At 33.7% G+C, this 15,235-nt stretch overlaps 1 protein-coding gene across 1 annotated transcript in view; it reads right to left on the reverse strand.

The window, feature by feature from the left end:
* Positions 1-15,235, reverse strand: part of LOC111513203 (sterol O-acyltransferase 1) — a 47,851-nt gene that overhangs the window by 31,781 nt on the left and 835 nt on the right. Inside the window, exons 2-5 of the mRNA XM_074170189.1 lie at positions 5,797-5,952; positions 1,045-1,193; positions 854-993; positions 622-782 (exon numbers count right to left, since the gene is read on the reverse strand). Of these exons, the coding sequence (XP_074026290.1) occupies positions 622-782; positions 854-993; positions 1,045-1,193; positions 5,797-5,952 (606 nt within the window). The remainder of the gene's footprint in view (positions 1-621; positions 783-853; positions 994-1,044; positions 1,194-5,796; positions 5,953-15,235) is intronic.

Below are 15,235 nucleotides of genomic sequence, written 5' to 3' on the forward strand. Positions count from 1 at the left end.
ACATACTCCCCGTGTTTCAATAACAAATTTATCTGAATCTTATTCGCTGGTATCTCTTTTTCGCATTGTTCATCATCGCTATTGGAATCACTACACTGGAAAATTCTGCGTTGTTATCACACTCGTTATTATTATTAGTACTAGTCTAAGAGCGCCACTTTTCAAACAGATGACAAACATTTTGAGTAATTATAACTTCACCAATATCGAATTTCAACACTCAAATCGCGATCAGTTCCTGAACTGAACACGGCGGAGATAACCATCTTCCCATTCCCGATTTCTATTCGTCGCGGTGACATGACTTTAAATTCAGTGAAAGTAAAAATTATCCAATAGGATCCGCCTAGGCTACAGTCTACGTGATCTAGTTTGCTGCCGGTTCATTTCTATGTATTGTTTTTTTGGCCTTTGAGACTGCCGTCAACTTCAAGAGTACACAATATCGACAATATCACAAATGAGTGTTTCAAGAGACCAATGGAAAAGATTATATTTGATATCAAAAAACCCATCTTCCAAGTATTTCGAAGTATACTGACATATATGAACCGAACTCAAACAACTCAATGTCCCTTTGATTTTCGGTCGTGTAAGTAGATGGTGCATGTGAATACTCACCTCGGATAATCCGTACTGAACACTAAAGTAGGTGCAAATAAGAAAAAAGAATACTGCGAAAATTTTGCACGATTCACGTTCTGTTTTCGTAAAGGATCATTCTGGAGAACGGTTTTTGCACTTGTTCTGATAAATGCATATACTTTCATCGAAAGTCGTACCTGAAACGTGATGAAAATCAATAGTCGGCAACGAAAAGTAGATAGTACTTCAATTTGAGATGTGATATTACCTGTTCTAGTAGAACAATGGATGCCGATGCTGGAGGAAGCTGATATGTTGAAACAATGTATGATGATAGCCAGAAAGAAACAACGAAATACCCTACCAATATAATGGCCCAAACATTATTCCACATTCTCAATTCATCCGCTGGAATAGAAAAATGATAGTTCGTCGTTATCAATTAAAAAGGAAACCCACCTTTCATGAATGAGTTGGATCTCACATTGGCCCATATGTTGAAACAATAGTAACATAAGCAAGTCAACAACATGAATAGCATCCATGAATATATAACGACATCAAACTTCCCAAAAGCAGTATGTATTAGTCTAATATCAAATGGTACTCTGAAATATAAAAGATGTAGTATCACTTATATGGTGGTGTAAAAAAAACGATGAAAATAATAAGGTTCAGTCAAAATTGAATTTGTGCATGTTTTTATGTATTTCTATGGTGAATATTACTACAGTATTTTCCTAAACTAAACCGTTATTTCAACACCTCGACACGTGTTTCGATCACCAGTTGATCATCTTCAAGCGGAAGATTAAACTGAATATACATACAATATCATCCTTATCTCTAACATAGATGCCTCTCCTAGATACCTGTGTCTTGATTGTCCTAAATCAACTTTACGACGTGGCCCTTTGTGATAATCAGGTGAATCTGATAGTTAAAAATTGATTTTAATAAACTATTTATTTCAACAAGCTATATACTATCGAGTGATGTACACCATCGTTATTTGTAATGTTATTTTGTTTTCTTATTAGTCAGTTGTCTATGCTTGAAGACAGGCAGTAAACAAATCTGAATAAATGAACTTCAGATGTTGAAGTCAGTTTGGAATACACCTACACAGTAGGTTGAATGGACTGACGCCTATCAGAAAACAACTACTCCCCTGGCTAATACCACGGAGGGCGTTGAATTATACCCGACAGGCGTTCGTGCAGGAATCTTCACAGAAAATTTCCTGCATATGCAATTGGCGATACAACTGAAAGAGTCGACTTTCAATTTTGGAACGGGCACACTTGCAGACCGGTTTCGGGCTTATTAGCCACTCATCAGTGCAAGATAGTGACCATCATCGACCTGAAGTCAATGATATTCCACAATTGAAAATCGGAATTCTTTCAGAGTATTTCATTCCTCTTCCGAAGTTAAAGCGAACATCACAAAGTATCACTCCATCTAGTGGACGAGGTATTAACCAACTGCAAATCCGTAATTTGCCCGATTCCTCTGCATGAGGAAGAAAAACTTTGTTATTACTCAGTGGGCTATGCTTGAAGACTGGCTTGATGCCGGTCAGGGCCGGCTTCTGATTCGTTAAAGTATTGTGGAATCACATCATCACAGTTATTGACGCCCAGTATGAAGTGTTTAAGAGGAATAAAATAGAAAAATGATTTGTGTGAGATTGTGGACTGATCTGTCAGAAATTAATATAGATAGTTGTTAAAACGTCTCAGATGTATTTCTATTGAAGAAGTTACTAGTAGTTATTTACTAACTACAATTGGTGACCCCGAAAAAGAACATTCACACTGTCTACAAAAAGATGGTTGAACTTCTGCAACAATTCAACAAAGATCAAGTTACAAAAATCCTACGTTATTTTGATATCGACCCTTATGATGAAAAGCAAATTGGAAGCACACATCATCAAGAGGTATCAAATCATTGAAGCACCCATCATACCACTCTTTAAAAATACTTCATTGATGGGTATATTTTTTCAAGTGAGAAACCTATATCTCACTCATTTTTTCATATGATTTTTTTTTCAATGAAATTATATATTTATTATTTTTTAATTAGTGCTGATGAATTCACAGAGTTGTTATTTCAGTATATTTTTCAGTATACATTTTAGGAACATCCTAACTCAAATACATTTCTTTGTAACATGACAACAATCATGAATATTTTATTCAGTTAATGAATATTTCGATTTTTTATTTTTCATATTGATAGAAACGTCAAATATTTCAGTGTGTATTGTTTTTCAAATATATTTGTTCATAAATATCATATGTTTTATTACTCTTGTGGATGTTGCATCAAAATGCAATGTACATATATATATATATTGCCTGTCACCTAAAAATGTGGCTGTCCCACATTTTATGTGACAGGTTTGTTGAAGGAGATACACAAAAATGTTTCATACAAAAGTTTTAGGAGTTCATGAGAGCTATATTATGATATAATTTTTAAATATACAGGGTGTTTGGTGTAGGTGCTACAGACCAAAATTCCATTTTTTAAAATAAAACGTCCTGTATATCATTGCATATTCAGATGCTACGTTAAATTCTGATATCATTTCATGTTTGTTTTTGAAATTCGGTTACGGCGTTGTTGAGTTATTGCTTAAAATGTAAAGTCTTGAGAACGACTATTATTTTTAAAAATATCTCATACAATTATTCTCTCTGCATCAGATCACATGAACATTAGTCAAAATTTTGGGTGTTCGAAGTAATGGTTTCAATTTTGAGTTGTGGAATCCAGTCAGGAATCATTTTGAATATGAATCAATTGCGAAATTGAAAGAGGTGTATTCGAAAACAAATCTTTAATTAATAATGTAAATAATATAACTTGATAAATAATTTCATAAGAATGGTAGGTTCCTAGAAATAAGTCATAGAAATTGTTCGAAGTGATGCCCATCAGATATTATACAGGCTTCGAAACGTCGAATCACTCCTCTCGTACAAGTCGCTCTTATAATATCAGGCGTAATATCACTGTACGCTAGTCGAATTTTCATTTTCAGATCATCCATATTCAAAGGGGGAGTAGTGAAAACAATATCTTTTAAATAACCCCATAGGAAAAAATCAAGCGGTGATAAATCTGGGGAACGAGCCGGCCACCGAATTGAACCCTTATTACCAATCCATCTATTTGGGTACGTTCTATCCAGATATTCAGTAACAACCTATGAATTGTGAGGAGGAGCACCATATTGTTGCCACCAAATTCCTTGTCGTTCTGCTATGGGAATATCTTCCATCAACTGGATCAAATCATTTTCAAATCTAGATTTTCATTGAAAAAGTAAGGTCCTATGATGCGGCCATTGAACAATCCACACCATACATTAATACCCCAAGTAGTTTGAAAATTACTTTCGCGGACCCAGTGGGGATTTTCTTGAGACCAATAGTGACTGTTATGTCGATTCACAACTCCATTATTGTGGAATCGCGATTCATCGCTCCACAAAATTTGACTGAATATGTTAGGACATTCATGTAATATTACCTGAATACAAGCAATGAATTCAAGTCGTCGTTCGAAGTCCGTGGGTTTCAAACCTTGTACCAACTGAATTTTGAATGGGTGGTATTTATTTTCTTTCAGAATTCTCTGTACATTAGATTTACTCACACCGACTTCTTCTGCAATAGTATGGATAGAAACATGTGGATGAATAATAATATAAGCCAACACATTTATCTCCAAATCTTCAGTTCTAACAGATCTCGTATGATGACGATGCTTTATAGTAGAAGGAAATGACCCAGTTCGCAATTTTTCTACAACTCTCGAAAAAGTCATTCGTGACGGAATGGGTCGTCTGGAAAACGTTCTTGGTATAGACGTTGTGCTTGATGGCAGTTTTTCTGACATTCCCCAAAAATTAATAACATATCAATGCAATCACTTGGACTAAACGCGAAAGGCATACTGGAGTTTTCGCACAAAGAACACAGTTACTGTTTTGCAAAGAATCACTGAATCGAACTGACAATTAGATACAATTCAACAACATTTGTTACTATGGCATCAACAAGCATAAGCTACTTGATGAAATTGTGCAATATAAAGCAATTCACCCTCAAGTTAGTCACATTCTCAAGAATTTCAATATTATATTCAACTGATATTGATATCGTATCGTAGAGGTGAGAATAATGGTTTGTATTCAGTAGTAGTCTAGTTCAATTCAATAAAAGATATAGACTGGATTCGTGTACGAGTAAATAATTTTTTTTGAAACTTTATATTTAAGGAAAAGTGCAATAACTCAACAACGCCGTAACCGAATTTCAAAAACCAAACATGAAATGATATCAGAATTCAACGTAGCATCTGAATATGTAATGATATACAGGGCGTTCTATTTTAAAAAATGGAATTTTGGTCTGTAGCACCTACACCAAACACCCTGTATATTTAAAAATTATATCATAATATAGCTCTCATAAACTCCTAAAACTTTTGTATGAAACATTTTTGTGTATCTCCTTCAACAAACCAGATATTGCCTGTCACATAAAATGTGGGACACCCGGTATATATATATATATATATATATATGTATATGTATATATACGTTTAACACACGTTAAAAGGTAAGACCTCGTTAGTCCTTAGCTTGAACAAGTTTCTCAACTTCTGAGAGTTGTCGTTCGTATTGGGGCAACAGGTGATTAACGGAAAGACAGATTTTAAACAGAAACAGATTCAAAAGTATCTGCAGAAATAATTTTCAGATATGAAACTGCTTCAAGGAAAACAACATTCGAAGAAATACTGAATAACTAATACTTATCAGATATTGATGAGAAAACTACCAAAAAGTAGTTTTGACACAAGTCATTAAGTTTCTATATTTTTTATTAACTTATATGAAAGATGACCATTTTCTTCTGACTTCTTGTGACAAATGATAATGAATAACGCCTTGAGTTAAATTACTGTTAACCTTGTTCATATGTGATATGATTGACCGATATAATTGATTGAAATCCATATCCATGACTGCGATATCTTCACTGAAACACTGAGAATCTTACAAAAATTGTTACTCTCTTTCTTTCACTTTCTCCCTGACTCTCTGATAAAAGGAAGACTTTCATCAATATTTTCAGATGAATTAATCCTTTGTGGACCTATATTTTTTTTAAATAATATACTTACTTGTTGAAACACAGGAAATCGTAGATCACTGTACCAAACAGAAGTAGAAGGCATGTTCCAAAATAACAATGATAATGGGATTCAGTGTCACCGGGTAAATCAGTCAGTACGGAATTCCTCAGCTCAAATTTTTTCTCGCGAAATGTCGTACATTTTCTGGAAATAAATAATCAGATTCACATCTCAGTACTCAAAAAACTGAACAACATGAATTCTCAGAAACATAATTTTCATAATTTTTCATGACTTTGAAATATATATTTCAATAATATTGAGATTGGCTACCAGTATGGCAATCATCAAAAATTCTCTATGAATTGTTGCTTAATATAATTGTTATTTTCAACAATCCTTTTTTAATTATTCTTTTTTACTTGTTTCAGGGATTTCAAATCATTTTATATAGTAGACAATGGAAGTCCGAACTAGTGAAATTCATCACGAAACATTGTCAATCACCTTCAAACAAAAATTCTCTAAATATTTTTTCAGTAGATATGATGACTACTGATTTTTTTATTGATCCATCAAAATGAACTCAAAAAAGCGATTAGATGAGTCAATACATTAGACTGGGTCACAAGATTTTTTTTTTGGAACTTCTGTCCAAGGGTACCGAAAATTATAATACAGGGCTCATCCGATTCGAAATGACCTCTAGCAATTTCTGAGGGTTGTTGTTCGTAGGGGTGCGATAGCTTGATCACGGAAAAAAACTATCTTGAACATACTTTTTTAAACAACATAACATTGAAAATGTTGCTCATACCTTCCGTGCATCATGAAATGGTTTCAATATAACAAATTAACCTTAAATGTAGAAAAAACAATATCTACCATTTACTTCTTATGCCAACAAACTACTGAACATAGGTCCATTAATTATCAATCAAAACTCATTGATCCAAAAAGTACCTGAATTAAATACCTTGGCCTAATGATCGATCGACACATGAAATCGGATTCACACGTATTATATACAGTGTGACCCATTTAAAATGGAACCACCCCTGTAGAATGTGCATTTTTCAATCAATCTCAATTTTTTTTTATTGAAATATTAAGCATGAAAAACTGTATCTTGACACTAACTTTCACAATTTTAGTTTCATTTCCAAGGCACTCTATGGTTTTTTTTGTTTGTGAAAAACGGCAAAAGTTTATTAGGCAACTTTTGTTTTCAAATTTAACTACACCACTGGATTCGTAGTCGTTATAAATCAAAACTGTCAAATTTTCATTAAAAAATATTTGTTAACAACGAAGTTACAACAACTTCAATTTTGGAAACAAAGTATTTGTTTGTAATTTTTATTCAGATTATAGACATATTTGAGATCTCACAACACTGTCATCACCAAGTAGAATACCAGTGAATTTGTACAGTGAAAATCCGAAGTCAACAGCTCAATGCGTTCTACAGTTATAACTCCTGAAAATATGGTAATGTGAGAGATTTGTGGTGCAAGCGTTTTGTAATAAAAATCTGACTACGCCACTGGATTTGTGGATAATATTCCCTTAAAATCATTCATTTGAGTGTAGGTTACGAGAAGTGTATTCTAATAACAGAAAATTAAAAATTCATTTTCGTTATGTAGTACTTAGTACATTCTTCCTGTAAATTCTTCATAACTCAGCTAAAACAATCTTTTAGAGGAGATATCAATAATTTGAGGAAGCTGAACTCATTATGCAAAGGTTTTATAATAAATCAACAGTAGGCTGTGATTTTGACAGTTAATCATAAATAAAATAATAGTTGTTAGTTACGTGCATTTAATAATGGCTTTGCAATTATCATTAGAAGAAAGAATTGAAATTGTGAGAATTTCTGGGGACAATTATCATAGTGAAAGAGAAGCAGCTAGGATATTCAATCACAGACATCCAAATCGACTTCCCATTGACAGAAGCACCGTCAGTAAAATTAACAAAACATTTAAAGAAACCGGTGCAGTCAGCAAACATATTTTAAAAAATAATCACCGAAGAAGAAATTTTAACGAAGGTGCTGTTTTAGATTATTTTAGAAACCACCCAAACAGAAGTTTACGAGTCGCCAGTTTGGATTTAAACTTACCGAGAGAGACTATTCGACGATCACTTAAACAAAACAAAATGAGAGCATTTAAACCTAAATTTCTTCACTCTTTAAAGGCAGGTGATGAAGTGAAACGTATGGAATTTTGTTTGTGGGCACAAGGCGAGTACCTGAATACAAGAAATTTTTTAAACTGCATAATGTTTAGTGATGAAGCTTCTTTCAGCACCAATGGGGTAGTTTCATCGCAAAATGCTCGGTATTGGGCTACGGAAAATCCGCACTGGATCATAAATTGTAAAAGTCAATATTCCGAAAAAGTTAACGTTTGTTGTGGTATAGTACAAAATAGAATAATAGGTCCATATTTTTTTGATGGAAACATTAACGGGCAAAATTTTTTGGTATTTCTAAATAACCAATTATCGGGCGAAATAGATGAAATGCCTCTTGCGGAACAAGTAAATTTATATTTTCAGCTCGACGGCTGTTCCGTGCACAATTCGAGGATTACTAAAGAGTGGCTAAATAACCAGTTTCCAAATCATTGGATAGGACGAGGTAGTGACTTAATTGAATGGCCACCTAGATCGCCTGATCTAACAATATTAGACTTTTTTCTGTGGGGTATTCTGACACAAAAAGTATACAGAACAAGACCAACGAATCGAGCTGAACTCATGCAAAGGATACGACAAGCTTGTGCCGAAATTACAGTTCAACAAATAAGAAATAGTGTAAACAATATTCGGAAGAGATACGATAAATGTATTGAACTTAATGGAGGTTTGGTAGAAGCCATAAAAATTTGAATGTTTAGTTTTAAATCAATGTTCATTTTAGTATCAGTTTTTTCTTAATGGCAATTAATTGTTGAATAAATACTTTGAAACTTGTTTGTATACATTTTGTTTTCATCAGCTATAGAAGAAGGTAGAGTAAGTTCAGAATCTCATAAAATGTGATTTTCCAGGTGCGCTGTTACAAAAGTACTATTATTTATTATTGGGAAACTTCCAAAAAGCTTACAAGTATGACCATTAATACTTCAAGATTCTATCAAGATTTGGTAAAAGCGCAATTGGGAGATCCCATGACATGAGATTCTGAACTTGGTCTACTACTGCGTAACTTGAAAATGAACTTTTAATTTTCTGTTATTCACTTATCCAATATGTATTTTAATTTTCACTTCTCGTAACCTACACTCAAATGAATGATTTTAAGGGAATATTATCCACAAATCCAGTGGCGTAGTCAGATTTTTATTACAAAACGCTTGCACCACAAATCTCTCACATTACCATATTTTCAGGAGTTATAACTGTAGAACGCATTGAGCTGTTGACTTCGGATTTTCACTGTACAAATTCACTGGTGTTCTACTTGGTGATGACAGTGTTGTCAGATCTCAAATATGTCTATAATCTGAATAAAAATTACAAACAAATACTTTGTTTCCAAAATTGAAGTTGTTGTAACTTCGTTGTTAACAAATATTTTTTAATGAAAATTTGACACTTTTGATTTATAACGACAACGAATCCAGTGGTGTAGTCAAATTTGAAAACAAAAATTGCCTAATAAACTTTTGCCGTTTTTGACAAACAAAAAAAAACATAGAGTGCCTTGGAAATGAAACTAAAATTGTGAAAGTTAGTGTCAAGATACAGTTTTTCATGCTTAATATTTCAATAAAAAAAAATTGAGATTGATTGAAAAATGCACATTCTACAGGGGTGGTTCCATTTTAAATGGGTCACACTGTATATAACTCAAAAATTACGAGGATTTGTGTTTCGGTTCAAACTATTGTTTGAACATTGTTTAAACAGGAATAAATCCCAATAACAAGACATATTAATATTATTAACAAGCATGTTACAGTTTATATCCGCCTATATACACACAATACACATACATATATACATACATGCACATATACATGAATACAATACTAATTTATCAACTAGAAACACCTGAAGCGAGTAAACAAAAAATAAAATGAAGTAAACATTTAGGAGAGTTGAGCAAAAAATTAGGTGGAACACTTGGGTGCAGCAAGCTAGGAGAGTAATTGAAAAAAAACCTTAAGTCAGATATAGAGTTAACAAGTAAAAACATAGTTCAGATGTATTACAAAAAAAAACATAATTCAGCAGTAATACAGTAGTATTAATAAGCTCACATGGTAGAATAACTTTCAATTTGGGCTCATGTATTTTGACTAGAGTGTAAGAGTTTCTCAACGTGGTTTTTAACTTGACCAATAGATTCATAATAAATGTCGAGATTTTCACAGAGTTGATTGTAAAGTTTACTCATTGCAACAAATGGTGACTTGAGTAATATTTTTCTTCTAGAATTTGGTAGATAAAAAGTCGGTTCATTTCTAGAATTGATTCGTGGAACATGAAAGTTGAAGTGGGAGAGTAATTCGGGACAGTCAATCAGATTATTCACTAGTTTATAAATGAAAATTATAGAGTAACTAGTAGCTTCTTCGGTTTTGAAGGGATAATAGATTAAATTTATTCAGGAGTATTCAGTTGTCGATGCCTTGTTCAGGGTAAAATCCTTCTAGCTTGTAAGTAATATATTTCACGAAGCCTCTTTGCATAGACTCGATTTTGTTTATGTGGACATTGTATATGGGTGACCATATAAGGGAGGCATATTCCAGCCGAGATTTGACGTATGCATTGAAAAGAGTTAAAAAACTGTCTTCTCTGCTACGAAAGTTCTTACAGTTACGATAAATGAGTCCTAGCATCCGTTTGGCTGAGCATGTTATTGTGTCATAGTGGATGGAGAAAGTCAGTTTAGGGTCAAATGTGACACCAAGATCCCTTTGATGAGTGCTTATTTGTAGGGGTGTGTTATTTATGCAGTAATCATGAGAAATAACATTATGTTCAAGGGTGTATTTTAAGTATTTACATTTGTTTGTATTGAGAAGATTATTTTCGGTACACAAATTGTACAAAAAGTCAAGGTCTTTTTGTAAGATTGAGCAGTCCTCCTGTGATGTAATGGGCCGAAAGATTTCCAAATCATCTGCAAAAAGTAAGAAATTGTTAGAGAGATTATTTTCTATGTCTTTAATGGAGAGTGAGAATAAAAGAGGTGCCAAATTGCTTTCTTGAGGGGCACCACTGTTTGCAATAAATTGGAACGACTTGTGACCCCATAATCTAAGAAAAGGATACGTTCAGTTGAGTATGAGGGGAAAAGGTTTAAGAGTTGGAAGTCGAATCCATATTGGTGAAGTTTATTGATAAGAATGTTATGATCCAACTTGTCAAACGCCTTTCAGAAATCTGTGTAGACAGTATCTACTTGTAGGTTATTATTGAGTGCATCACTTACTGATTGTGTGAAGCACATTGAGTTAGTTATTATTGATCTTCTGTTGAAAAAACCGTATTGATTGTTTGAAATTAAATTCTTGACATCTGTTGTACCAGCACATCTCAAAAGCCTTTGCAAAGTTTGATAACAAGGTTAGTTCGGTTAGGTCGGTAGATTTGGATATTGTTTATGGCACCAGCTTTGAAAATTGAGCAAATTTTTGATATTTTACATTTGTTAGGAAAGCATCCTGTACTCAGTGCTAGATTGAAGATTGACTGTAATGGTATGGCTAGGAGGTGTGCACAATCTTTAACGGAAAAGCTAGGTATGTTATCATCCCCGCTTGTGAGCTTTGGTTTTAGTTTGTTGAGAGAATTGCAGATTTCAATTAGTGAAAAATGTTTTAAAGAAATGATAGGATTGTTTGAGGTAACATTCGTGTGTTCATATGATTGTAGGAGTGAGTGGATAATGTGCACTTTCAAAAAATTGTGCGAATGCATCAACGATTTCGGAGGCATTGTTTTATTCAACGTCGTCCTAGGATAGAATACTAGGAATTCTTGATGTACCTTTTTTATTTTGAATGTACGACTAGAAATTGGTAGGATCTTCTTTGATTGCCCTTTCAGATTTATTTTCATATTCTCTGTATGCTAAATTGATTTTTGTTTTGATGGATCGACAAAGAGATCGGAATTTTTCTTTGAGAATACCTGAGTCTGTAGTTTTCAGTTTTGTTTTAATTTTATTATTTTTTTTCAATATCGTTGATCATTTCATTATCAAAACAGGAAGGATATTTTGTAATGAAGTTGTGACTAACCAGAGGTGGGAAGAAATTTGTTTTTTATTTCTTCTGCGCTCGATAAGGGGATGACTTTGTCTTTCAACGAATATGGTTGCAGTATTTTTGAAAATAATGCCAAAGTGGCATTTGCAGAAAGACAAAATGGTCTTTGCTATATGAATAAGTTAATGATGAACTCCAATTGTGGCATGAACGTCTGAGCAACCAAAACAAGATATGTGTTCAGAAGTTTTTGAAAAAAACGTAGAATTCATGTAGAAGTCGACAGTGAATTCTGTGAAGCTCGTATGTTTGGTAAACAATATAGACTGAGCTTCGAAAAACGTAATGAAAGTCCCCACAAAGTAGGTCAAGTGATACATGCTGATGAATGTTGTCCCGTAACGTCTCTTGGAGGTGCCCGTTATCATGTGTTATTCAAGGATGATTTCTCCAAATACAGATCAGTCTATTTTTTGAGGGAAACGTCCGAAGTGACGTAAAGAAGTGACTGTAAAAGAAATTTTTACTGATGGTGGACTAGAATTTAATAACCATGACGTGAAAGAATTGTTGGGCAAAGCTAGTATTTATCATAGGATTGCTATGCCATATACACCAGAGCAAAATGGAGGTGCAGAACGTGAAAATCGCACAATAGTGGAATTTGACATAACCATGATACATGCTAAGAATCTTCCAGAGGAGCTGTGGAAACAATCAGTCAATACAGTTGTGTATATATTGAACAGAAGTGGACCTAACTCCTTTGATGGAAAATCCTCGATTGAGTTGTGGACAGGAAAAGACAGTTATGTAGAACATCTCAAGGTCTTTGAGACTGATTTTTTTGTCCACATACCCAAGGAAGAGAGAAGAAAATTTGCAACGCAAAGCATGAAAGGATCATTAGTGGGATATATTGGTAATAAGGATGGTTATCGAATCTGGGTACCAGAAAAGAATGACGTTATCTTGAGTAGAGATGTCATTTTTTCAAATGAGAAAATTGAAATCTGTCATCTGAAAAGTTAACCAGAATATGAAGTTGTCGATCAGCAAACAGAAATTGAATTTAAAAAGGAAGATATCACTGATACTGAAGCAAAAAGTAGTACGGAAGAGCTGAGAGAGTCAAGTGATATATCTGTTTGTAGGATCAAAACTCTCAGAAACGAATTATTTTGATGCTTACTCTATGATTTCGGAGGCTTACGATGTTCCAGAAAACTATGATCAAGCATTGAAATCAGATTTTGCATCATTATGGAAATTGCAATAGATGAAAAAATGAAATCTTTAGAAGAAAATCAAACCTGGGAGGAAGTTGATCTTCCTTCATCAAGGAAAGCAATCTCAAATCGATGGATTTTCCGAATAAAAGAATCTTCTTAAGGTACATCAACTGAGTTCAAAGCAAGATTAGTTGCAAAAGGATATTTTCAAAAGGCTGGGCAAGATTATGATGAAACTTTCGCTCCTGTAGCCAGATTCTACACCATTAGAACAGTTCTCGCAGTGGCAGCCAAAGAAAATATGCATTTATCTCAGTTTGATGTTGAAACGGCATTTCTCTATGGTTTGCCTAACGAGAAAATATACATGAAACAACCATAAAGTTTCGATGATGGAGATGATGGAACTGCTCGAGTTTGTAAATTGCTAAAAAGTTAGTATGGACTCAAGCAAGTCCCACGATGTTGGAATATGTGACTTTTTTATTCGTTTTGGTTTGAAGCAAAGTACTGCAGATCCTTCTTTATTCGTAAGGGAAGGAGAAAATAAGTTATTGGTTGTTCTATTTGTTGACGATGGACTGATTGCAGGAAAATATGAAAACTCGATTGAAGACTTGCCTAATTTAAAAATAATGGAATTTCAAATCACGATTGAACCATGTGACACTTATTTGGGAATTCATATTATTCGTTAAATGAAAGGTATTTTCATTCATCAGCAGCCTTACACTGATAGAATTTTACAAAAATTCAAACTGATAGAGGCGTATCCTGTAGCAACTCCAGCTGACAGATCTCAGTTTTTAGGGAAAGATTCTGAGGAGCTGCATGAAAATATTCCTTTTCGGTCTGCTGTTGGACATTCAATGTATCTGTCTGGAGTTTCAAGGCCGGATATTACATTTGCTGTCAACTCCTTCTCACGAGCACTTTCAAAACCTGAGATATGTCACTGACAAAATGTGAAGAGAATATTCAGTTATTTACGTGGCACTTCAAATTATGGACTTTACTTTCAAATTTCAAATGCTAAGTTGGAAGTTTATAGTGATTCAGACTATACCGGAGATGTAAAAACCCGTAAATCTGTATCTGGTGTCGTTTTCAAATTTGGAAATGGATCAATATGTTGGTTGAGTCGAAAGCAACGATCCGTTTCACTGTCAACTACTGAGTCGGAGTTTATAGCTAGCAGTGAGACAGCAAAAGAGTTGGTGTGGTTGACGAGGCTCTTTCAAGAAGTATTAACTGATAAGTTGTCTACACCTACATTGTACATAGACAACGCAAGTGCAGTTCAATTGATAGACACATAGACGTGCGATATAATTTTGTTAGAGAAAAGTATGTCGAAGGCGTATTTAAAATTGAAAATATCCCAAACGCAGCTCAGGTACCGAATATAATGACAAATTTTTACCAAAATGTCAGTTTGAATATTTGAGGTATACACTGAGTGTTGCAGAAGAAGAGTTCAGTTCAAGGCGAAGTGTTGAGAAATGAACAAGAATTTGATCTACATCACCGTGTATTAGGTTTTGTTTTATTGATAAAAAAAAGTTGTTGATAGAGGTGTCACTGTCAAGTTAGTTGAATTATTTTTTTATGTGATTTGCATATTTATTTTCATTAAAGTTGTTTACTGTTGAATAATCCTGTGTTCGACCTAAAACTCAACACATTTCTGATGCCCTAACACTGCTCTTATCGTATTCGTAATGAATTTGTATCATATCTCTTTTTTCTTCATTCGTGAAAGCTATTTTTCGCTAAAAATTCGAAGACTTGTACAATAACAAAATATCATTGAGTGTAACAAATTGAAAGTCAAATTTAGAAACATCAAAGTCCAAGCCTATAATGCCAAGCCTATTACACATCATTTTGAAGATAAAATCTGAATCTATTTGAAACAGATAGGATCCATTGTAAAGCTCATTAAAAAAAATAAAGTTGATGATTTGGTCAGGAGACGAAACGTCGGATAGGAAACCTGAAAACACCATTATGCAG

The sequence above is a fragment of the Leptinotarsa decemlineata genome, unplaced genomic scaffold (genome assembly GCF_025532065.1).
Source record: "Leptinotarsa decemlineata unplaced genomic scaffold, Ldec_3_MD MMD2_P_RNA_scaffold_7, whole genome shotgun sequence".
NCBI lineage: Eukaryota > Metazoa > Arthropoda > Insecta > Coleoptera > Chrysomelidae > Leptinotarsa > Leptinotarsa decemlineata.